The 25,415-nt window shown below is 39.3% G+C and overlaps 2 protein-coding genes across 9 annotated transcripts; both read right to left on the bottom strand.

Annotated features, from left to right (window-relative positions):
• Window positions 1-1,008: 1,008 nt before the first annotated feature.
• On the bottom strand, window positions 1,009-14,430 carry LOC115751193 (pullulanase 1, chloroplastic). Of its 7 annotated transcripts, none has more exons than XM_048278646.1 (28): window positions 14,190-14,430; window positions 12,915-13,056; window positions 12,747-12,802; window positions 12,543-12,651; window positions 11,979-12,115; window positions 11,682-11,881; window positions 11,400-11,549; window positions 10,892-10,952; window positions 9,954-10,074; window positions 9,483-9,573; window positions 8,299-8,392; window positions 8,052-8,147; window positions 7,763-7,903; window positions 7,527-7,577; window positions 6,779-6,849; window positions 6,567-6,659; window positions 6,326-6,416; window positions 5,427-5,501; window positions 5,015-5,071; window positions 4,597-4,665; window positions 3,784-3,840; window positions 3,552-3,626; window positions 3,304-3,392; window positions 3,053-3,130; window positions 2,773-2,911; window positions 1,834-1,943; window positions 1,659-1,758; window positions 1,009-1,457 (listed from the first exon to the last, which is right to left on the bottom strand). In XM_048278646.1, exons 1-28 carry the CDS (start codon window positions 14,388-14,390, stop codon window positions 1,347-1,349), a joined length of 2,865 nt encoding a protein of 954 aa, XP_048134603.1. In that variant the 5' UTR covers window positions 14,391-14,430; the 3' UTR covers window positions 1,009-1,346. The 7 variants fall into 7 exon arrangements, with proteins under 7 accessions (XP_048134603.1, XP_048134605.1, XP_030544822.2 ...); XM_048278648.1 differs by having other exon boundaries at window positions 5,427-5,498; XM_030688962.2 differs by having other exon boundaries at window positions 12,747-12,799.
• Window positions 14,431-16,316: 1,886 nt separating this feature from the next.
• LOC115754318 (protein enabled homolog) lies at window positions 16,317-17,936 on the bottom strand. Of its 2 annotated transcripts, none has more exons than XM_030693318.2 (2): window positions 17,561-17,936; window positions 16,317-17,420 (listed from the first exon to the last, which is right to left on the bottom strand). In XM_030693318.2, the coding sequence occupies exons 1-2, from the start codon at window positions 17,561-17,563 to the stop codon at window positions 16,776-16,778; spliced, it is 648 nt and encodes a 215-aa protein (XP_030549178.2). In that variant the 5' UTR covers window positions 17,564-17,936; the 3' UTR covers window positions 16,317-16,775. The 2 variants fall into 2 exon arrangements, with proteins under 2 accessions (XP_030549178.2, XP_030549169.2); XM_030693309.2 differs by having other exon boundaries at window positions 17,589-17,927.
• Window positions 17,937-25,415: the final 7,479 nt, after the last annotated feature.

The raw sequence follows: 25,415 nt of genomic DNA, 5'->3' as shown, positions 1-25,415 counted from the left end.
AAAAAAATTAAGAAGCTGTAGAATGTGTAGAGAGTGAAGTGGGTGGGAGTGGCCAGGGAATGCTCTTAATCTCCTTCTTTAAAGAAAATTGCCACCTTCATGAATATTAAAGTGCCCAAATCAAAGCAACCCCATAATCCTGTACAGAGTTGACCTGAACAGCCTTGCAGTCACCAGCTAACAGCGACAGCTGATTATTAGCACAAGAACCCATCGCCAATGCATCGATATCTTTTTTTTTTTCTGCAGATCTGCAGACGTGTGGACTCCTCCTGTTATGCCAATGTCATTAGGTGAGCGATGACATCGTATAACTTCTTGCATTTAGTTTGTCACACGGGGTTAGATCTATCTGGATCAAGAGGTTCACAAAGATCGGATTAATCGCCATCCTTTATTATGCGGGAGTCTGCACGTATCATGCGAGAATCGTTGGTTGTCACTGGCAATGATCCGTGAACCATATCCTCCCGTCTGAAGTTAAGTTTTTCAGGAAAATGTATTAGCGTCTCCTCCTGCCGCCCCGAAGGTTTTGCATCCGCAGCTGTGTCTAACATCAGGTTCCCTGTACCCATGAAGGTTTCTGTGAGGAGCTGCTTTGGAACAATAATAGGACATTCTCTTACTTGATGGTAGTGGCCAAGGCATTTCGAACCTTTTATCAAAACGTCGTGGGGAATTTAAACTAATGTTTGAAAGTTTATCCAGCACATCGGTCGATCCCGGCACGAATTCAGGGAAAATACCCGAAAGAGACTGGTAAAATGTCGACCAATAACAACAGTTTGTCCTTGCTAGGTTGATTACTTCAATGCAAGTAGGTTCTATATTGAACTATGTAAATATAGAGCTTGCTTTCAGGATAAGGACTTGATGCCAACTCCACCGATTTTAGCTTCAAACCCCTCGTTTAATGAGGGAAAAGTCTCTTTCACTTGGCTTCCACGAGCAAAATTGTGCAACATCATCAGCCGCTCAACAGCTGAAGCAAAAGAACCTCAGAAAAATTGGGAGGAGAGTGCAGATAGGATTTATCTATAATGTTATTAAAAAAGAACGCTGTTATTAACGACGTAAATAGCATTATAATAGTTCTTTCTTCGAGTTTTCTCCATCTGGACAGGAGATTGTTATGGCTGACACAAGTCGCATGCTACTCGGTATCTATTCAGTCACCGAGGACCGCGAAAAGAGGAGTTCCCTGGGCCACTTACTGTTGTCATCGGCATCATGATCGCTTTTAAAGGTATTCCTTTTGTCTCGCAAGCTCTGACCTGTGAAACTTTTCACAAACTAACCAACTCAATGCGAAAACATCAGGTGCCTCATCGACCGCACTTATATAGTCAATCATTTCTGGGCTCAACGAACACAGATGTGGTCCTTGCAGGAATGGTTAAGCACCCCGAGGATGCCTCAAAGCTTGAGGTCTTCACTACCTCATCAGTTGACATAACCTGCGTCGCACATATTGAAGCCATCAATCTAATAGAATTAACTATTTCAACCAAGCATAATCACAAGAGCAAACTTGTCAGACGTCAAAATCATGGCCTTCCAAATTCGACAGGCCAAAAGATAAACTATAGAAACATCAAATATTCAAGGGGGCAACTCTATTGTGGAGATTCAAAGTAACTTCAAGTCCAACTTTCTACCTGTACTGGATGCAGTTGAAGGGCTTTTGCTCGCAATGCCGGGCTAGCAAATGAAACCTCAGATGGGCACGAATTGATAACAAGGGCAATGTACGAATAGCTGTCAAGAACAAATTCCTATGAGAGTGAGCAATTAATATACGGAGAAGCATATGGATATTTTACTTTCACAGACATGGGGTCTAGTTGAGTCAATCCTGGGACACCTTCATGGCCATCTTCCATGCTCATCGCTATGACACCAGGGATTTGTGATGGACCAGTATTGAGAAAACGTACGCGTTCCTACAAAATTCGAAGCGCATAAGAACCCACAAGCCCTTTCTTTTGGTCTGCACACTTCAGGGCTCTTTACAATTACATTCTCATTTTGACTCCCCAACATCTCAATGGCACATTATGTGGCACTTACATGGAGAAGCTAATGAGAAAGAATTACTTCTCAGTGATTGACATACAATGTCTTTATCCGTTTTAAGAAAAAGTCAACTTTGTCGCATCAATTTATAGTAGTAGCCAATTAAACAGTTGGCCAGAAAATGAGGATTTAAAGGAATTACAAATATAGTGCATGTGAAAAAGTCTGAGGAAGCCATAATTTTTCCCTTTTATTTGAAGAAGTACCATACTTGTTGCATCCATTCATAAGCAAAAAGTTTCATTCATGCTGGCACCATTAGGAGGGCAAACCCATGAAAAAGGAGCTCATCTACAAGAGATAATCTACGCGTCTATCAAGGCCAAACAAGTATAGGAAAACCAGATAATACAAACTAATATAGAGGACAACTGTTAACAGAGTTTATTAAGTAAAGTGTCATTTATAGTGGAAACTCAAGTTTACAAAATATTTCTGAAAAGCAAGTCATCTGCTGTTCCTTTACTTTTATGTATTCGTAAGTGCGAGGGATCCAAATTCAGTACATTTTACTATCATAGGTTGTAGTTCTAGTTAAATTCCTCCACTAACAAGATAGTTCATATCAATGCACAAGTCACCCATTACCAACAGTATGGTACTTTATCTTGCCAGAAGTATATGGTACTTCACTTACATAAATACGCAGCTGCATATAAGTGCAACAGTCTCCAATGTTGTCAGAATTGATCTCACCTGGATAGCGTTTGCAGTCTTCAAACGGAAAAGGGGTGAAGAGTATCTAATGCGTAATAAATTCAAGAAATTATCCACAGCAGCAAGGATATTACTCCTTTGAGGCTTGAAGGATGGATCTGCTAGTCTTGGTTTGATTCTGGGAAAGAAAAGCAGAAGGAAAACAATTATCACATCAGCAAATTCACGTTAGTATATGCAACGGCTTAAATGGGAGACTAAGAGGAGACATCAAGGTGATTCAAACCAAGCAACAATTTGAAACTTTTAATTAACTTACAGAGGCCAGTTTTTCTCATTCTTCTCTTTTGGGGGAAGACCGACACCCCAATTATTATCATTGTAAGTGAAGTCCAGTCTAAAAACAATTGTAGAAGGACATTCATGTTAGATTAAGAAGAGAAACATAGCATTTGGCATCAAAGCAACTTCAGCAAATACTAATTTCTTCTCATCATAGTTTACATGACGGTTGAGAGTGGAACATCTATAAAGAAAGTGGAAAGCTGATGGTGAAGATTCAAACTTCACCTGTTGAACCAGTCACCAGAGTTGTAAGAATCACGATCGAGTGATTTGGATCGTAGTAACTCATCACCACAATGGAAAAACGGGACACCCTAAGTGAATTACCATGAAAGTGGATACTTGAGAAACGAAAGTGACAAGCATACAAAAGCATTTCAAAGAGACATTAGTCTCCAGAATGTTGATTTCCTTCAAAATTGACAGCATTAAGCTGTCCAACATCACAAAGAGCAGGAAAGTTCCACAAAAACCTGTGAAAGTGCGATTGTACTAGTTGCTAGATGATTCATCCTGCATCTTTCATCCACAGAAATTGACATAGGAGTCTGAAAGTAAGAGGAGCAAGGTTAGATGGAAAAATCAAAGTTAATAAGTCAGGTATCAGTTTCCCCTGTTTCCTGTTTGGTGTACATGTTGGGGAAATTCTAAGCTACAAAAAGAACAAGAAAGTCGGTATGATATACAAAAATGCGTACTGCATACCTTCAAGCTCACAATGTCAAATAGGGTCTCATTGTCATGAGCAGAGACATAATTAACCTATTAGAGCAATAAATGGTGTCAATGGAACAACTATTAAGCTGCAAAATATTGGAAAGACTCATCGTATAAGAAACTTGAAATGTGATGGAAGTTCTTACAGATCATAAGAACAACAAGAGTAAGAAATTCTTTTGATGTGTTTGCATTGAGAATCATATCAGATATGCAATTGATGAATACTGGGAAATAGCTATATACAGACAAAGTTTTCAGCAAAGAGCATATCGACTCGTGTTGGCTACCAACTGCACGCAGAACCATGAAAGTAATCCCTGCTCTGTAGCATTATCCCAGGCAATGTATGGTTCAAATCAATAAACCGTATTAACACCACAATTCTGTTTAGACTGTAATTCCATACAGTATTGAGAAGATAACCCTCCATTCTAGTCATATATTATACGAAATCACAAGCAAAAACAGATCAGCATACTTTTCTCAACTCGCATTCTCCAATATGAAGTATGCATGCGATTCCAAAACGTCTTTGCTTCATGCAACAAATACAAATCTCCCAATCAATGAGATTATTTTCTTTTTATTTTGACAAAGATGACATCCACCCTATGAATTTAACTTAGTAATTCTAGCCACCTCTATCTTGTCTATCAGAATTAAAAAGAATCACTAATTTCACATCGTTGTTGATGTCTACTACCTTAACAGGAGATTTAAAATGACTAACGCAGGTAAAAATGTTAGGCACAGGAGAGATGAGAAACCAGCATGAACAAAGAAATGGAGATTTCTTACTGTTTCAGTGGGGCACAGAGCATATCCTACGGGACTTCCATCATAAGTCAAAACTTCAGACCCTTTTACCTGAAATTCAATTAGCTTCGTGGCTATTAATAATCACAAAAGCAGTCAGATCCTAGTCATGGCATCTGTGTATACCATTGAACAACTTAGAGAAATAATAAGCAAGTTTGCTTATTCCCTTTCCCAAGGCACGTTTAGTTATATGAACAACAGCAATTAGCTCAAATGTAACAGATGCCAAGAAATATAGAAATAAGCTAAACATGCGTCCTGGCAACAAGTTTTTGAAGTACTGTAATTCATTTTCCACAAGCAGGCTTCAATGATGAATTATCACTCGAAGACAGATGCCTATCAAAGAAGGTTCCAAGACACCAGAAGAAAAGAGATCCCACAGCCAAACACATACCTCATTGCCTTCATGATTAGTGAAGACATAGTCTCTCAAGTTTGCTGCCATCCCAACCTGAGAAATGCAAGGTTTCTTATGTAAACATTACATCAGAATCAGATAAAGAGGACTTAGAGAATAAGGGTCATGTGGGTCAGCTATTGAAGTCATCCCTCGAATGTTTCATCTGGCTATTTTTCCTATTTTCCAACTTGGCACAGCAGTACTATCACACCTTTTGATATCAAAAGTATTTGCATCGTAGTCCTTTATGCTCATTTTCCGGCCATTGTGGGTTATAATATATCCTCCATTTTAAGGTGGATGCCTTTCCTTACTCAACTTGATGCAACTAAGCAATTTTGCAGTACTTTTTTTAAATTTTGATATATTAACTCAATCAATAGCAACAACTTGAAAGCACGATAACCTGGATATGATCCTTTGACAAAGCAAGCATGAGCTTCTCTTTAGCTTGTGTACCGTGGTCATGACCATTACCCTGCAGAAAGGAACTAATCAATTGCAATAAACCAGATAATCTGATTAATGCATACAGCACAAACAAGCCGCATCTTTCCCCTAAGAATCAGCATATGATATAGGAAGCAATTACGCCTCCAATTCAATATCACTCATCCAAAATAGTAAGTCAGACCTTAACCAAGATACAGTAGCTTTCTGTCCATGAGATTATCAACACTGTAAAATACAAGTATAAATCAAAAGTGAAATATGGGGGAACAAAAATTCGGCAGTGGAAGAGTCACAAAAAACTTCAAATCAGACAAATTGACAACGTGGCATCAGCCAGTTTGGTTCGGGAAACCGAAGATAACACGTCATTAACAGCAAGCTGGTAGAATAAGAATATATTCCATAATTACTTCAGAACAACTAAGAGTTCAAGCATTTTTCAGAAAAAGTGGTTCTCCACCATCAGATCGTTATCCCTTATTTGTGTGATTTAGATGGGTCTTATAAACATATAGTCTCCCTCCACTTGATAGCTTAAACTTTTAGAATAAACATTCTAACATGGTATTAGAGTTAGGTTTTACCCCAAGTTTATTTCGTGTGAGTGGCTCTCTATTTGTCAATTCCACATCCCATTTCCATTGCAAGTGATCCCACATTGCTTATCTAACGAGATTTAAATAGGCCATACATGTAGTTTCCCTCTATAGGATAGCATACGATTTTGCGTTCGACGACAAAATCTAACAAGCCTAAGATTAACAAGATAGAATTAGCAGTTTATTTCCCACTTGAGAATTATATACCAAGAAAGAACTCATGTCCAAATTGAGAACATTGTTCAATATCTACCTGCAGGTATAGACCAGTTGCAAATCCTTGCTGAAGAGGATGACCAAATGGAGATCCTCCAAGAATTGCATCTCGAACTCGATCATTAAAGCTGAATCACATTGCCAGATGATTAGTAATTGATACTTTATGTCTGCATCTAGGCACAGATGCTTCTGCCTACCTTATGTAGTTTGTGCATGTATACATCAATATCTACATGTACATCAACATATTTATAGACAATGTAAAGTATTACTACCTCCCAATTCCAGTTCCACAAAGATTGAATTGACAAGCATTGATGCCCCTTCCATTTTTGGCAACTTCACCAAAGTCCCACCCTTCACCGTATCTAGTTGGTGAAAGCATGTAATGTTGTTAAATAACACAGTCGAAACCACTAGCAGAGAGGAAACAAGTTTGTGACGTGAAATAATACCAATTCACAGTTTAATGAAACCCCAAACCTACATATATACACAAGAACCGTCAACTCCATCCCTTTCTTTTGATAGTCCATGGAGTGCAGCTTTGGCCTTGAGCTGAAAAGAAGAAGCAGATTGGTCGTCGGTTTAAATTTTGTACAATGACATACATACTGCTGGAAATATGTGCAAAATTAGTTCATATCTAGTAGTTGCAGCCAGCACATGAGATGAGTCTTGAAGAAGCAATGTGTTATATGCTTAATAATAATCGTTATGGCACCTTTTTTTGGTGATTCTAAATGACAAATTACAAGAAGGAAGTATTAGATTCACATCTTACACAGTGAATGCCTCCTGATGAATGCTCCAAAGAGACCGCAACCTTATTTAGCGAACTCACTAAGCCTGCAGCTTTCTTAGCGAATGGCATATTCTGTATCCATTCTCGCTCTATACCATGACCCATCGAACTACATATTCTAGGCAACTATGGGCATCTCTTAGTATGGCCACTCATTCCTCTTGCTTATAATGTGGTCTCTCTTGACACGCATCTGGCTCAGCAGTGCACGGGTAACACCCGATAGTCATATGTTTGAAGCAATGTGAAATTATAGTTTATTTATACCCAACTGAGCTAAGCCAGAGAGGTCCACTAAGTAATCCATCAAATAAGAAAAAGGACAGAACCAGTGCAGTAGGCATATATTCTCAAAAAAATCCTCTACACACCCTGTATAAACGAGGACCAGAAAGTATATGAAGAGGGATGGAGATGCAAAGTGGCATACCATTGTCCGTTTCATAATGTGACCCATGAGGTCAAAGCGGAACCCATCAACCTAATAAAAGAGGCATAATATGAAATGTCTGCAACAAGCTGGAAAGGACATGATGTAAGAAATTCTAACCTAGGCTTACAAGAACACTAAATGCGATTGTAAGAAAAATGATTCATTGCAACCAAAAGTTGAAACTCAGAAACTGTCATCAGAGTTATACATGACAGTCAGTCACAACTTGTCACCTTATAGTCAACTGCCCAGCATAGAAGATCGTCAACAATCAACCTCTCCACCATGAAATGCTCGCTGGCCGTGTTGTTGATGCATGTACTATGCTCAATAAAACCATCAGCATTCCTCCTCAGGTAGTAACCTGGAACAATCTAAAAATAAAAAATAAAAAATCAGCATGGCAAAGAGGAGTTCACCCAGAAATATATGAGACTTCTTTGTAATGTGAAGTTTAATGCTCATAACAGACCATTTAAGGCTTGAGACACAGTTCAAGAGGTGTAAATATGACAAAACTACCTTATCAAGAACAGAATTCTCATCAAATGGTCCACTTGCATGCAAATGATTGTAGACAACATCCATTACAACTCGAAGGCCTATTTTGTTGAGTGCCTGCAATTTGCAACTAATCATATGCAGAAGAAAACCATCAAAGTGAGTCTTTTTACTAGTCACATTACCATCTCCGTCACATAAATGGTCTATTTATGACACTGAAGCATGGACTTTACATCAGGAAACAAAGAAGATCCAATTTTCAGACCTGAACCATCTTTCTGAACTGCAACGTACGGGAGGGACCATTGGGGTTACTGGCATAGCTTCCTTTTGGAACACCCCATAGAACGGGATTGTACCTGCACATTATTCATACAAGCAAAATAATGATTATCACTTGGTAGTAAGATTTAAAGGAGAATCCAGTACTTGGAAACTTAAGTTGCAACCAGAAGGAGTATAAGTTATTATTGGAGATGAGAAGAATGGAAGGAACTGGGAAGAGAATATCCTATTTTTCTTATTCAGTTGCTCAAAAGAAGCATAAGGAAAAGAATGATGAATTATGGGGCGTCACCACCAATCCTTTTTTATTCGACCATGGGAAGAGCTGCTCTGTTCTTGCTTACGCCTGTTGCGGGATAAATACTCCTTGCAGGAGTAAAGCAGGGCCCCCACAACTGCACCCAGGTAAGGCTGTGGTAATTACATGAAAATGGATTTGAACTCGGCACCCCAAGGTGGGATTGAAGTAGCACCATCACTGACGCATCACCCCGTGGGGCAATTGCGAGAGGTGAGGATTGAAACCCTCATCAGCCGGTTCCCAAGAGGGGAGCTTGACAACTTAGCTACCAACGATTTATTTTGAAAGTACACTATTTGATCTTCATGGTACTTCTCATTTCCCTCCATTTCCACCCACTTCTCGAAGGACCTCTAAACCTACTATAAGGGGCCCCTTCCCTCCTATTTCCTTTGTCTATGGAAATTACCACACAACAAATTGCTTCCTCTGTTCTTTATCATTTCACTCTCCAGAGAAATATGGCTAAATCTCGACAAAATTGCAAAAGAAAAACGGAGAGTATATTGCCCACCAAGCCAAGCATACAACATCCTGGTGCTTATAAGTTTAATCACAAGCAGCATTCAATGCAAACCCTCTCTCACAATCATCCTACCATACCACCCCACACACCCCCCCCTCTCTTTTTTCCCCTCCCCTCCTTCTTCCTCTTCTCTGAGGGAGGCTGATCCACCTAACATTGATATCAACTCTTTTCTAGGAGATCATCAATCCTAACAGTATTAGCATGGGATCCCTTTAGGATCTACTCTGGCTTTTAGATGTACCAACATTCGTAAAGATACATGTACTTGATGCCCCGCCCAAGAAAGAGACCCAAGTCCTAGTAGACCTGGTAAATGGTGATCAACATAGCTTACCCCCAATTATAGCCATCTTCATTTTGGATTGCTGTGATCTGAAATTGTTGCTCATCTGAGTCAGGGGGTAATATTTCCAGCTTCTTGACATCTGCAAAAGCCTTTTATGTCAAGAGAAGGATGATGTGACATAAGAAAAATTAAGGTTATTCAAGTGCAAGAGCATAAAAGAGCAGATATGCTCAATTGGTTCGTCTTAGAATTGAATTGTCTCACAAATTTCAAAGAGAAAAATATAGTAGTGACAAAGAAAGTAATTCGACCTCCACTGACATGGTAGATTAAGCTGTTTGAAAGATCAAGCATGAGAAGCGAAGAGAAGATTATACAATATGGTCGGATTCCCACTGAGACACCCTTTTACTTGATATGCTTTCACAATTTACTACACTCAAATCTATTTTTCTGAGTAGATTTGGGTGGGGCATGATTTGGGATGAGAAATTACTACAAGTACAACTAAGATCTTACCAACAAACTTCCATTTCTCTTTCTCGTCGTCCACACCAGCAAACTGGTAGGTCGGCAGGAGATGGACATGTGTGATGCCAGCATCTGATAACTTCTTTAAGTGCTGCACACCAGCTGACTCCTTTCATAGCCAAAAGCGTTGAGCATTAGTGAAATTATTTAATTCGTTTCACTTTGACTCGGTAGTGACACAGAGTCTCATTCACAATCAACTATTAGGAACAATACAACGGAGATTTACATTGCCATATTTCCACATGCTCCTTCTGCCCATTCTTGGCTTAAACCCACCAGAAGAACATTAGCAGCAACATTCAAATCAAGATATACTAATTAGGCTCCTTATCTCTCTTTAAAGAACATAGATGACTGCCCCAAAATATATTATAAAGAGTGACTGAATCAGTTTCTTCATAATAGTCGACACTCTCGAGATGGGCTGGGCGAGAAGTTTGTGTCAAAGAAAATGATTGTTGTAAGGGCTAGCAGCAATAAAGAATCAGTGGTTTAAGGAACCAGCGCATGGTTGAGATTCAAGGACCCTGTAGATTCTAGAGAAAGATTGTAGTCAGGGGGGCACGGGGACCCCAAAACCTCCTCAACTTGATTGTCAGCCAAACAGAGAAGTCCTCTCTCTGGGACAAAATACTTGCATAAAACAGTGAAAAGGTTTCTGGATTTTGGACTATGTGAAGCAACAATCTAATTAAACAAAGTAAAACATATTATCCTGGATGCAAATGCATTTTAATTGCCAATCTTCCTTCCATTCAGTGCCCCATCAATCCTAGTTAATTTTGAACTGACAAAAGAACCTCCATGGAAATTGGACGATGCAATCCAAGTAGTCTATAAAAAAATTATGCCCTACTGTATTAGCTGTAACAAAGTAAAAGGCATTGAAAGAAGAAAGGACAAATTATATTACAAGAAGTCACCTGCAAAGTGAACGCCTCATAACCACCACGAACGTCAGGGGGGACTGTACCGTCATTGGCACTGCAGTGGCAATAGACAAAACCGAGATGAGCAGAAGCACTGGCAAAAACTGCAGTAAAGTATATGAGGAGGACAGCAGACAAAATAAATAACACAGGTAAAAACAGCCACATTACATTACAAAATACCAACTATCAGAATTTCCAACATATCTGGATGAGGTTGTCATGAACCATATCCAATGAATGCACCACATGGACATGTCATCAGGAATGTCATCAAGCACAAAATTGATAACTATTAAGCTTGAAAGAAGATGAAGCAGTCTCATGGCGCAAGTAAGGTAGAGCACAGAACAGCACGTTCAAGCAATAATTCTCTCACACACAAGAATTTACAAGTAAGATGTACCTTAATATTTTAAAAAGCCAAAGTACAATGAAACAACTTAAGGCAATATGATGAACCTTACTGAGAGGAGAAAACAGTGGAAAGTTTTGAATCAACCTGAAATCCCTTATGTGCAACTCATAAATACTGATATCAGCAAAGGATTTAATGTGAGGCTTCTCGTCTGCCAATTTATCCCATTCTTCAGGTTTTAGAGCTTCAGAATTGAGATTCACCAGTAATGTCCGCCAACCATCTGATGATAGACTGTATTAACAGCCAAAGGTTGTAATGGTCACATTCCAAAAAAGAGCTTAAAATTTATAATGCTATGTTCAGACTGAAACTACATGTTGATGGAATCTACGCAGACACAACTAAAGGAAACAGCCAGCATACCCTCTGGAATAAGGATCATTTGCATAGCATTTTTCAACTTGCAAGGTGGTCCAATGGTAAACGCAGACTTCATACACATAGTAGCATCCTTCCCAATCTTTGGGCCCTTTAGCAGTCCAGACACCTTCAACCTCCTCTAGGGGCACAATTTCAAATGGATCCCCACCCAATGGTTCCCTATAAAGAAAAGCTCGTACTATCTACTCTAGAAAGCAAACAGGAGGATATAAGAAAACACCTTAGCACAAAATCAAACTTTACACATCAAACACGAAAATTACTTCAAGATGGACATACTTGAGCTGTCGGAGCCCAAAGGTAAAGAGAGATAGCTTCTTCTGAGAAAACTGCTCCTAGAGGACCGGCGTAAGCAAATAACTCATCAAGGACACCAGGTAACTGCAAACCAGTGGCATCGCAGCATCTTCCATCAGCTGTTTCATGAAAAGAGAAATAACACAGGCCAATTACTTCTGACACCACCGGTTCATAACAGGCAATAGGTCTGATGTATTTGTCTTAGTTAAGCGGTATTTGTCTTAGTTAAGCATAGAGTTACAAGTCAAAGGCTCTTGCACAAGCTAATGAAATATCAAAGCATCAAGCAACCTGCCTATGGAAATGGGAAGAGCATCACCCGGCAGACTTTTCATACTTAATGAGAAAGCAAGAATAGTAAACTCCATTCAGACAAGAAACCATCATCTATGAAGCATCATTGGCTGCCACAAAATTGTAATAGTACGAAGCTATGCCAAAATTAAAACCTCAGACACAACAATGACAGGCTGAGACAATTTTGGCAATGATAAACAAACAGTTTTGCCTTACAATATATATATATTTATTTGTTTGCCTTACGTCTAAATATGGCAATAGCCAATTGGCATTTGAGGAGAGTTTTAGCATCCAGAGCAGAAGGGAGTTCAAAAGCTCCGTAATCTTGAATATGTGGAAATTTTTCAAGTACCTAATATCAAAAGTTCAAGCAAACGTTAATGCTTATAAGAAAGAGCTTAGCAAGGATAATCATTTGGTCAACAAAAATAAAAAAACAAAGTGCACATTTGCAGGAAGAGGACCGCCAGCTCTTTTGAGTTTTATCTTCACATCATAACCTGCTATTTATGCAAAAAGAATCAGCTTCTAGAAGACAATTTAGTAGGCTAGAAATAAGGATTTTTCCAAACAAAGATTAAGATGGTTGAAGCCAATATTTAGTAGGATGCAGACCTTGAATGCCATCAACTGTAACAGCTAATGAAGCGCATTTACTGGCATACAAGAAGTAAGAACCATCTTCAATGTCCACATTCCAAGCAATCAAAGATTTATTAACCCAGTAAGCCCTAGACTGGAGTAGGCTATCCTGCAACTGACCATCACCCCAGGACATATCAGAAGTATAAATTAGGAAGATATGTTTGATATGAAAAATAACGTATCAAGAGACATACAGGATTATACCAAAGAAAGGAAAGATAGTATAGGACACACTTCATGGTACTGTGATACTTAACTATATCCTTGCCTAGGAGGCCAAATGCAAAAAAAAAAAAAAGCTGCTACATCAGCAAGTAAAACCCTGCAGAGAGTTTCCACATTTATTACAAAACTATCATCTTCTGCGGATATCTTACAGCTACAACTTTGTTCCTGATATCAAAAGTCAAATGCAAACTTCCAATCTCCATCTGCCCACCCAGGTCTATATGCAGATTAGCCTGAACAGCCATTCTTTTCGCATCCTTCCGTTAAGGAAGGATCGAATTACCAGGCCATTGCAAATTCCCACAAGCACATAGCACATCAGATTTGGGACAATGCTTGCCTCAGTTCCCAGACATCAAAAAAAAAAAAATTTGTCCCATTAGCGTGACTAATTAGCACTTGCAAGAGAAACAGAATTGGTGCTACATTCGACACTTCTTTTAGCATTTTCCAATGCCAAGGTTGAGGAACTGAGGGGAAAGAAACTAGTTTGCTAGAATTTCATTCATTTGATTGTTTCAAGCTAAAATCAATATCCTCATTCAAGGGTATTACCTGGACTCCTTTCTCGATGTTCGTAACATCAACCAAGGAGTCCAGGTGGCTCCACTCGTATATCACATTTTCGTCGCACGGGTCCGCCCTAAGAAAATAACAACACCCACGCTATTAATAGCATGTAACGTAATAAGGTTCAATCCTCGTTTTCGAAAGTCCCAAAATCTACTATTTTTGTCCCCTTCCAAAAGCTGCCACCGTTTGCAAGGGATAACTAAAACTGCAAAGGCATTAACTCTCTTTCCCATTCCTTCAGAACTAAAGGGAATTCAATTCTCAGCTGTCTTTTTAGTTGTTAACATCTTTACGCCTTTGTGGGGCACTCAGTTAAAGCTATCGCGTACCTCCGGTTCCATGAAGAAGGAAAATTAGAAGACCAGAGGGGCCGTGAGCTTAATCTTGAAATTTAGTGGAAACGACGACGAGGGTTATGGTCTCAGAGAAGAGAGAAGGCTGAACCTGAGACGTGGGAGTGTCTTCTTGAACGGACATGGAGGAGCAGCGAAAGGGGTGTCTGAAGAGGGGCGTGGAAAGCGATGGGAGAGCGAAAGAGGGTCTGCTCTTGGTGGTAAAAAGATGGAGTCTTTGACATGGAAGACGCTTGTGATGGCGAGTCGGTGACAGCGGAATTGGAACTGGGTAGCGATGAAGCAAGGACATTTGGGCTCTTCTTGCAGAGAGTCTGGTTGGGGAGATGGAGAAGAAGGTGGCACTGTGGGACCGTCACTCTTTTGTCCTTTATTTTTAATTTTTTCAGTTGTTTTATTTATTTTCATCTTTATGTTTTAATTTTTCTTTTTTCTTCCCTGTTCTTTCTTTTTTTCCTTTCTTGTTCTTTTGGTAATCAGATCCGAGATAACTTCGGTTTTGGGATGGATTGTTGGCTTATATCTTATAGATTTCTTCAGCTAATACATGAATATAATTTACATTCGATGCCATTAAATTGAAGTTCGAACCTAAATTCGATGATCATGGCAACTTCACATTTTCAAACTTGGAATTATGGATCGCTATACTATTTTACAATGCAATTCGATCAATTTCATTAGCTTTCCAAGATAACTTCTGTTAAAGGGCCTGAACAATCAATCTTCAGAGACCTAATGTAGAGAAGTTTATATTGTACATTTCACGGATATTCATAACATTGAGAATTTCGAACAAGAAGAGTTTAAAAATTTGTCCACTCTTCATCTTGTATTAATAAATGCACATAATGGGTTTCTCAAGAAAAATAATCTATAATGTCTCGTGATGAACCAATCTCCATGAATACCGTACTGACATACAAAAAGCATACACATATTTCATTCCATGACCTCAAAATTCAAAGAGAAGAACTTGAGATTGATTCAAGGTACGATTGCTCCAACACAGCCTAATCCGCGTATTCCTTTACACCCGGCAAAATCCGGATTGATAAGATATTAGTGACAAATTCCCTTTTTTTATCATCACAATATAGTATAATTGTTCTCTGCCTCAAAACCCTCGAAGTGAACATCAACCACAAGATATAGCCCTCATTTATGGAAACTTGAAGTCGTACTGAGCCATTATTATCGTGTCACCTTAAATTCGTAACGAAACGAGATTCACGAATGAATGTAATTGTTTGTCCATCGTAAGAGCTATCAAAATAGAGCGAAAGTAAAAAAGAAAATAAGTAACATTAAGACAGACATGATTTTGTGTGACTTGACTCAAAAGCTTCACAAACCAATTCCCATCTAATCCAATGTTAGAATGTTGGAAGCCGAAGCCCCGCATAAGAATGCCAAAGGGTTGGTCCTCAATTGAAAGCGTGTGGGGCCCTCTCTAATCAAATGTATAATCCTAGCTCAGCAGCATGTGCATCCCCATGATAATGCTCATAAGCCGTTCAAAGAAAGCAACCCTCTCTCCTTTTAGCCCCTCCTCAGCTCCTATGAAAATCCCACCCCCACCCCCCCTTCCTTTTGACTTCTTGGATTGGTGATGATTTCCTCCTCCTCATGTGACTATTTGAGAAACTCTCTCCTGTTCTTGAAAAATTTAGCACCGGCCTTTTCGATTAATTTATCGAGGTGAAAGAACTTTTTCTAAGGACCGATACTGCTATCACGAAAATACACTAAAAAAATCATTGGAATGTGATATATAATCTTCGCTATGCCTGTGAACTCGTACAATATCAGTTAGATCTTCACAAGAGATCGAGTAAAGTTCGATAGAATCGGTTGTTCCCGATGGTACTGATAATTCTGTTAACTTTTTGCTGTAGTGAATTAAACCCAAAAATACACTGAAAAAATCATTGGAATGCGATATATAATCTTCGCTACGCCTATGAGCTCGTACAATATCAGTTAGATCTTCGCAAGAGATCGAGAAAAGTTTGATAGAATCGGTTGTTCTTGGTGGAACCGATAATTCTGTTAACTTTTTTTGCTGCAGTGAAGAGATTCTGAGATAGTTGCACCACAGAATCACCTCTCATCTCTCAGTGTGATCATGCTTTTTCCTCTAGGATATATTAAATTAGTGAAGTCATGATGGTGGTGAAGTCCAATTAGATGCACTTTTAATGGCGGGCACCAAACATGGAAGGAAAATCCCCGGGAAGATTTATGATTGCATGTCATGGCCACGCACACTCATCATCACCATCATATGCTTTAACACATCCAACAGAAAAGCTGAAAAGCAAGTAGAGAAAATCATAGCATTCTTCATTCTTTTTCCCCCAACAAATACCCAAAGAGTGTCTCAGAGTCCCAAAAGTTGTATTCAGAAGTTAGCAGACCCCCCTACTAATCTGAACAAGTTATATCAGAACTCTATACACGCATCTATCCACAATTAGTACTCTTGATACTGAACAAGATTGCCTATTTCCACCTTGGAATGTAAGTTAAAGATCCCTCTTTTGTAATTCTAGGAGAGACTTGGTCTACTTCTAAAGTGAAGCAAAAGAGCCACTCACTTCATCGTTCTAGGAGAAAAAGAAAAGTGAAAGGGCACACTAAAGTTCTAGTTTTTGGCAAGCACTTGCTCTTTTTATCAGTGTAAAATGAGCTTCTGATGCTTGTTCTTGGGGGATTCAGAGGTTTCACTGCATTCCGAACTCCTCTTGTTACCGAAACCGCCATTGAACTTTGCGCTGGAGCTTGGAGAAGGAATGGCCACAGGAGGAATCTCAGTAGAGTCAAGCGGTGGTGGTGGGTGCTCCCACTGAGGCAGGGGACCTGCCAGGAGAAGCGTCTGGAGGAGCGGCCCTGCCTCCATCACCGCCTGCAATAGCTTCCCTTTGGGCGGCAACGGCTTCTGGACCGCCAATTCCAAGGCCACTTTTGGCACTGGCAGGGCCGGCGGCTGCGGCGACGACGGAGACAGCGGAGAATTACTTACTCCGGAGGAAACCAACATTGCCTCATCGTCGCCACTAGAAGTTTTGCGCGGCGATGGAGCTGCGGCTAATTTTGGTTGCTCTTTTCTGCTTAACTGTTGTTGGAGGATGAGTTTCTCCAATTGTAGCTCCTCGCATCTGGATTGAGCCCCATCTCTCTCTTTCATGGTCCTGGTCAACAAATCCTTGATTTGAATCATCTCTAGCTCTCTCCCTGAGATCTCCTCCTTGGCCGAGGCAATTGTGGTCTGCAGCTCGAAAGTAGTGTACAAGAGAGCCTGCCTCAGCTCCTCCATGCCCTACAAAAGATTGAATTGCGAAAACAAACACCCTTTAGCGCAAACCCGAAGAAGAGGCAAAAAAGAAGCTTTGTCACCAGAGTGAGCACCAGGCAATGCGGATCACATGACCAGGACATAAAGAAGAAAGATGCAATTTCCATGGCTCTTTCATGCAGTTCTTCTTACCTCTTCCTGGAAGCAGAATTCCCAGCTAAATGGGCCGCATTGGTCGTCCATGGATGATGAAGGAAGTTCGGTGTGAGAAAGAGCTGAGTGAGAGAATGTCTTGTGTGTGTGTTTTTTTTTGGAGGGATGCTCAAAATGAGGGTGTGCTCTTCACTACTTATCAGAAATGTGATCCCTTTTTTTTTTCCTCTACTGTTGGCACTTTCCTCTCATTCCCTCTTTTCGCTCTTCTCTTTTCATACCTAAGCGAGGGACATGCCGAGCAACAAGAACGCGATAAGGGACAAAAGGACAGGCGATACGGCAAAAAGGAAAATTCCTAGTACATACTCTACACCTTTGGAAGTTTATCAGTAGATTCTGTTCTGTGTACACATTTGTAAGAATGTTGGCAACTTGAGCATCGACTGTTCTTGATCTGATTGTAGCATCTTGGCACGTGCGCCTCCAAAAGAAGTTTCTTCATCATGTTATTGATGCCACTGCACACATCCTCCTCAATTGATCCAAAAGAACATAAGACAAGTGAGTTCCATTCTGCTTTAACCAAACACTTTAGCACAGCACCAGTTTCATGGTCTGAGTCAAGGTGGGGGGAAATAAGTGAAACCCTGATAGCTTTCCGTTCTGCATTTTTCTCTACACAATTACATAATATTTAAATATTAAACCACACTTTCATTTAACAGCATAAACTTATAGAACAGCTAATAGTTGTCCCATAAAACCTCACATGATATCCAAGCATGAGGTCCTGAATTCAAATCTTTTCAAAGTCTTACAAAATCTCACAAAAATCAGGGAAAAAACCACAAAGATGTAGATAAAATGCTATCGTATCTAGGAGTGTGCAAATTGGACCGGACCAACTCGGATCGGACCGGGACCGGACCGGACCGGCCGGGTTGGTCCGGTCCTTGAGGGGGGCGGTCCGGTCCCCGGTCCCAATAAATGGAACCGGTGACCGGGCGGTCCGGTCCCCGGGTCCATGGTGGATGGGACAGGTCCGAACCTCCCGGATCGGACCTTTCAAAATATATCTATAGATTCATAAAATTATAAAAATAATTAGAAATGTTTGATTTCAAACAAAATAATCCAATAATAAAAAAGAAAAAAAGAACTAGTTAACATGGACTAGTTAACCTAATTTTCCTAAGTCCTCTCTACTTACATCTCCTTGTTGCCTCTCCTCACGTCTCACCTTCGCCTCTCCGCTCACGTCTCGCCTTCGCTTCTCCACTCACGTCTCCTTGTACTACCTATATTTACTTCAATCTTTTCATCTTCTTTTATTGTGCCAAAACTACATGTAGTAACGCAGTTACATTGTTTTCAAGATCCTCCATATTTTTCTATTTAGAAGCCTTACTTCTAGAGCATTAGCGTGATGTCATTTTTCATAGCAAGATGATGATATTCCAACTTATTTTTTTTATTCAACCGGGAGGTATAGATTGTAAATTAACATGCAATTGAAGCATATTGTATTCAAAGAGTTAGATTTTTATAAGTAGCTAATATTAGCGGTCCCATTGGGCCGGGATCGGGACCGGACCGGCCCGGACCGCCGGTCCCGATCCTGTCCGGTCCCGATCCGGTCCTTGGTCCCGAAAATTTAGGGGACCAAGACTACCGGTCCGGTCCCCGATTCCAAACCAAGACCGGACCGGCCCCGACCATGCATACCTCTAATCGTATTTGCTATTTGGTAAATTGCGGATATAATGTATCATAATGTTTTAGAAATTATTTAGTGATAAGTTCTTATGAATAAGTTATTGTTGAGCATAAGTTTATGCAATCTAAATTCAGACACGACATCAATCGAACGGACCCAATAGAATCGGGGGTCTTGATTTGGAGTCAAATCATTTGAAGATGACCCATTGGCCTTGCTCATTGTCTTGTTGAGTGACTAAATAAGTGCTGAACAATAAAATTATTCAGCCTCTTTTCACAAGTTGAAGATACACTCATAAAGGTCATTCACTAGAGCTATCTTGAAAATCGATGATTAACATCAAGTTCTTCATAACATGTCAAGATCTCTTTCTAATGATGACAAAATTCAAGTGATTAAAGAATGAAGGACATTATTTCATATCACGCCAAACTATCGATTAAAGAACAAGGTCGTGGAGATACCCGACTTTGCCCCCCTCCCTCGAAGGCCTCAACCTGGAGCCGCCAAGAGAGGTGACCACACTTGACGGTCACTGCTATTGGAGAGGCGGTCCGACACGTCGGAAAGGTGGTTCGGCACGGAGGAGAGGCATTGGTTGTGGAAAAAACTTGATTCTTTTCATATTTACTCTCTTGAGAAATCATATTCAGGTCTATTTCACACCCTCCTTTAGGATATTTTATTTGGGCTATATTCCCATTTATCCTGTCATGGACATCTACCGAACATAAGATATGATAAAACATATCATATACTGATTTTTGTTCTGACAACCAAACATAGCCTTAGGAGTTAATGGCGTTTTTGAATAATAGTTTAGGACATAATCAAACCAACCGAAAGGTTTAGGGCTCGATTGCATTTTTCCGAAAGACTTGGGACTTTGATTGAATCGATCGAAAAGTTTAAGACTCGATGTCATTCCGTACGCGAGATTGAGGACCTGCGGTGCAATTTTTCCTAATTCAAGAGCGAACGTAGCCGTTATAGCGCGTTTTCTTAAGGGAGAATAGAAGTTTTTTCAACAAGGGTGGTGGTGATCTTGATTGGTCAAGGTCCAACAATTGGGTGAGCAAATGAAAGCCATTAGATGATCCCATTGGCTGATCCCATTGGTTTTTTCCTTAAAGAGATCGGTGCCTCGGATTTCTTTTTTGACTTCGCGCAGGAAAAGAATTACATACAATTCGGAAAATCTCACGTGAATTCGGTTTTGTTCTTTTTCTTTTAACTTCTACTTACTTTTTTAACCCTTTCCATAGTAAATCGGTTATTTACCGTTACAAAAATGGGCCTTTGATAGACTCCTAGTCCCTTCCATTTCCCGCTAATTTTCGACGGTTCTCGAGTCTTATTTTCCCTAAAAGTATTCCGTCAAAAAATGCAATTTTTTTCCTCCTTTCTTTTTTCCGCAATTTATGAGGACGAATGACGTTATCGCGACCCCGTACTGTACCAGCATGCGAAACTCGAAACCCGATCCTCTCGTTGGAATGAAAGTAAGCAAAAAAAATTTTCTACAAATGCAATCGAGTGTGTGTTTTTGATGCATGCGGCAACTTCTCAATCCTCGGTCAGAGATGTGAGGCAACCGAAAATTTCCAACCAAATCTTTTTTTTTTATCAAAGTGACCATGGTAGGGTCCTTGGGGACCCCCTTTTTCAGGACAAAGTAAGCTTTAGACGGAAAAAGAAGAAGAAGAGGATAACGGTTTGTATTTCGATCAATTCAACATCAAAAGTTACAAATAAAATAAATAGATAGATAAGAGATCATGCAATTTTTCTCACCATGAATTTTTTTTTTGCATGTATTTGGATCTTTCGCCATACATTGACCGCGAGATATTTTATTCGCGTAACAATTTGCAGATTAACAAGTGTCGTTTTAGTCCATTTTGAAGACGTTCATTTCGAGGCTTAGCTCGTGATCGGGGGGCATCGCGGGTTCGTCGTATGTATATCACATTATAATCGCAAGAATAAGAAAGTACATAACATTAGCGAGACGAGACATCTCGTGCCCCTTTTCCTCGAATTAGACAAATTACCGGGGCCTCGGGGTCTTTTTCAACTTTAGATATCGTGTCGAGTCCTTGCATATTAGCACATTATTATCGCAGAATCTAGGAAACCTTTTTTCGTGAATCTTTTTTCGTGGGTGCTCTAGACGCGGCATTGGAGGTGCATAAAAGAAAGTGTCGATCGCTTAAAGATCAAACCTTTTTTTTTTTTTTTTTTTTTTTTTTTTCTTCTTCTTGCATGTGAGATCGTAATGTCTGCCGGGGCCCACATGTCACTTTGGCAACGACAACAATTGTAGGCAGGGGATGATAAGGTACGGGATTTTCTCTGACAAAAAAAAAAAAAAAAGAGGTATGGGATTTTCGAAAAACCCAAAATTAGTACGTTTGTCACAAATTTATTTTAAATTATTTTTTTAATCACCAAAAACTTTAAATAGGTACACTTATAACAAATTTATCACAAACTATTTTTTTACTATCAAAATCTTAAACTAGTACATCCGTGATAAATTTACCTTAAAGTAAATATTTTTAGAACGAAAACCCTAAACTGATACACTCATTATAAATTTACCCTTTGTTAAATTAGATTAATACTATGAAAAATCTAAAATTGATACATTTATGATAAACAGAGGGTAAAAACCCAAAAATGATACGCCCGTGAATTGTTACGTGTCATCCAACTCGGTAATTTGATGCTTAAATTTAAAAAAAGCTAACGAAGAGTAATTTATCACATGTGTACCGGTTTGGGATAAATTTATCATAAAAATACTAGTTTATGATAAATTTGTCACAAGTGTGCCGATTTGGGGTTTTTTGTAGTAAAAAAATAGTTTGAGGTAAATTTGTCATAAATGCGCTAATTTGGACTTTTTTGTGATTTAACCCAAAAAAGTATAGGATTTTTTTTTTTCGAAAAGAAAAAGGTAGAGGAATTATTTTTTTTTGGGGGGAGGGGGTCAAATAAAAGGTGCAGGATTGAGCGTTGACTATTTGGATGTCCGAAAACTTTAATTCTTGGACTAAGCTTCAAGATCAAACCTGTGAAGGTAGATTGGGCCTTTTCAAAAAGCTTAATACCATTGAGCCCAATTCAAGTTCCAACCTAAGCCAACTCTCACTCGCTCTTGCTCGTTTTTAAGAGAGATAAACTTGAAAAGAACAAATTGGCCACACTCCCTAAAAATATCTCCAATTTAATTCTATCTCGAACCGCATTTTTTTTGTCTAAAAAAATCACAACTTTCGATACAGTTCTAAATCTACCCCGTGTCCAAAACCCGCCATTAATTTCTTAAAAATTATCAACATCGGGGAGGCTGCAATTATTCCATAGGAAAGTGAGAGTGTGAGTGAAACCGTAGATTCTAATAACGAACCTCTAACCAAACCTACTGCTGACAATTTTGAAGAAACAAGTGGCGATATTTCCATAAGGGAATAGATCTAGGACTAAAGCAAAAGTCTGTGAATTCTTTTTGCATATTAAAAAAAAAAGAAAAAGGTCGAGCCAAGATTGGGATTGGATCTAAACTTAGGAATAATTCTAGAAAGTTAAGCTAAAAAAGAGTATGCTCGTGTTGAAGTTCAAAACGGCACATTACAATATGGAGTTTCTCCTCCTTCCACTTAGATCTTCCCACGTGAAATGTCGATTTAGTTACTTTGATAAAGCTACGAGAATAAATTTTGTGAAGAACGTATCTACACAAACCCTATCACGAGGCTCGTTTTATCTAGCGTTGACTCTTGCGAATGTGAAGCCCATCTGGCAATCATTAAGGCCGAATGTCTGCAATTAGCAGCCCAAACCACTAACAGCATAATTGATGAAAACTTTTTTAAAACCATTTCAACATTATAGTATGAAAATTCCTAAAAATGAAGTTAATGTCATTTTTTTTTTCATTTAAAAATTACTTCAGGCGCCAAAAAAGTTAAAGAGAATAGCTAAGAACTCAAATCATCATGTAAAGCAGTCTGTTAGAGTAACTACGATTGCACTTTGTTCAACATTTGAGGAGATGCCAAGACTTAAAGTTAAAAGTTTTTTTTTTTTTGAAATACAACGAATTTTTAGTAAAATGTAATTGGAATGTTTTGATTTTAAATGTTATTCAGAAAAACATAGACTTGTCGAGGACTTTGAGTAAACAATAAGCAAGCAAAAGAAAATCTACTCATAACCGTGGGACGCCGATGAGCCAAATCTAGTGCCGGCGACCGTCGTACAACATCAAGCGACCCCCGGCAAGGGCTGCCGGTGCTGGATCTAGCTTGTCGGCAATCATATATGACCTCGCAACATCACGCGTTGGTGAGGGTAAAAATGAAGTTTCGAAAGCTTAGCGAGGGTAAGGTTGCAAAGAGAAAATGCATTAGTATTCCGGAAATAATCCTAGCCCAAAGGCAGGATAGGTTTTCTTTTGAGAAAAGGCCTTTGTAAGACTTTGGAAATGCAACTTATCTCCCCAAAGTTCTCCCAAAAAAAAAATTTGTTAAACACCTTATAACTTAGCTAAAGGCCTTTAGAGTCTCAAAACCCATTAACCAAACGCACGGGTGACATTGTGACAATGGCTTTTGAAGTGCAGTTTTCACTAGAATTCAAATTAAAACATTTCTTTTCAACACCATTTTTTTCTTTTTCTTTTTCTTTTTTTTTTGTCAAGAATCCTTGGAGGACAACTACTCAGCAAGTCAGCATGACACAATAATGCTGTCGCGTGAGGACAAATATTGGGGGGCCCACAACTCGCGAAGGAAAAACGAATCTGAGGCGGCAATTTCACGCGATTACTCGATCAACATGTTTCTTTCGCTTTTTTCCCGAAAAGCCATGAGCATTTCTCCCGATTGAAGCAAAAGATTATACGCTTTTGGCGCATAAAGTTTAGATTTTGCGCATAACCCACGACAATAATCCATCTTCTTTAACGATAACCATCATCATTAAGACAACTCGTTATACTTGTCTAAACTCTGAAGCATATACTCGATCCTAACAATTAACTAAGAATGCCCATCCCGGAGTTATTGTTCAATTTTTAGCCAGCGGTAAGATTTCCCGTGCACGAGAAAACGAAATGATAGAACAAAAGTTAATCGACTCTTAATAAATTGACCCTTTAAGACTACATTACATGTGCTCTGCATCTATAGCCTCTTTCGAAGCCGATTTTGTTGAAAGGAAGCTATAATAATGAGAAAAGGGTTTCGGACTTCCGTCGTCGTTTTGCTTCCTTTATAAGTTCAAATTCAAAGTACTTATCAATATTTAATGTCCGATCGAAAAGGTTGGAAATGTTAAAACTTAAACCAAGAATCGCGGATTGCATTTGTGCATGGCTTCTCGCGATCGCGACGGTGGACCAGCATATTTGAAGAAAAGTTGTGAATTTCGTTTGTACAGATTAACGTTTGAGATTGGTTTGGTCATGTCGGACGTGGACATAACATGCTTTCTCCATTAAAACCGAGAGCAACAGGCCAAATGGAGAAGTAATTGGCTGAAGGAGACATAACATGATTTTCCTTCAATCTTAATTCAAGTCAAATTAAACATTGATTGTGGTAATTATGGTGAAAAAGAGTGGCGGAAATAAAGGAGGGCATGCCTGCCTAGCAAAGACAAAAAAAATTTGAAAATTCAAAAGTTAGGTCCCGGAAATTACAAGGCGATTGGTCGTGCCACACTCTATAATTCGTTTGACTTCCTATGTAGTGAAGATTGCATCTCTTTACTATAAAGTGGTCGATGATTATTCCGGATACAAAGTTGCTGCTTTTACTCTTTATTTGTTTCGCGAAAAAATAAATGATTTGAAAAATACTTTTTAAGAAACAATCGCTTGTATCATTTTGAAATAATTAATAACAATTTATGTTTAAATATTTTTATGAGCGGTGAGCCGGCCTAGCGACCGTGGCAAGGCTTGGCCCGGGCGAGGCCCAACTCGCCCTCGCCGACTCTAGCCTTCGACGACCAGCCGGAGGAGGGAGGAGAAGAAAAGAAAAAAAAAGAAAAAAATTTAAAAATTTAAAAAATTTAAAAATATATTAGAATATTTGTCGTCGTCCACATCAGCACTAGTCGGCTAAAGTCTG

This window comes from Rhodamnia argentea, chromosome 5, assembly GCF_020921035.1.
Source record: "Rhodamnia argentea isolate NSW1041297 chromosome 5, ASM2092103v1, whole genome shotgun sequence".
Taxonomy (NCBI): Eukaryota; Viridiplantae; Streptophyta; class Magnoliopsida; order Myrtales; family Myrtaceae; genus Rhodamnia; species Rhodamnia argentea.
The sequence above is the reverse complement of the archived record's forward strand: the minus strand, read 5'-3'. Positions and strand labels throughout refer to the sequence as shown.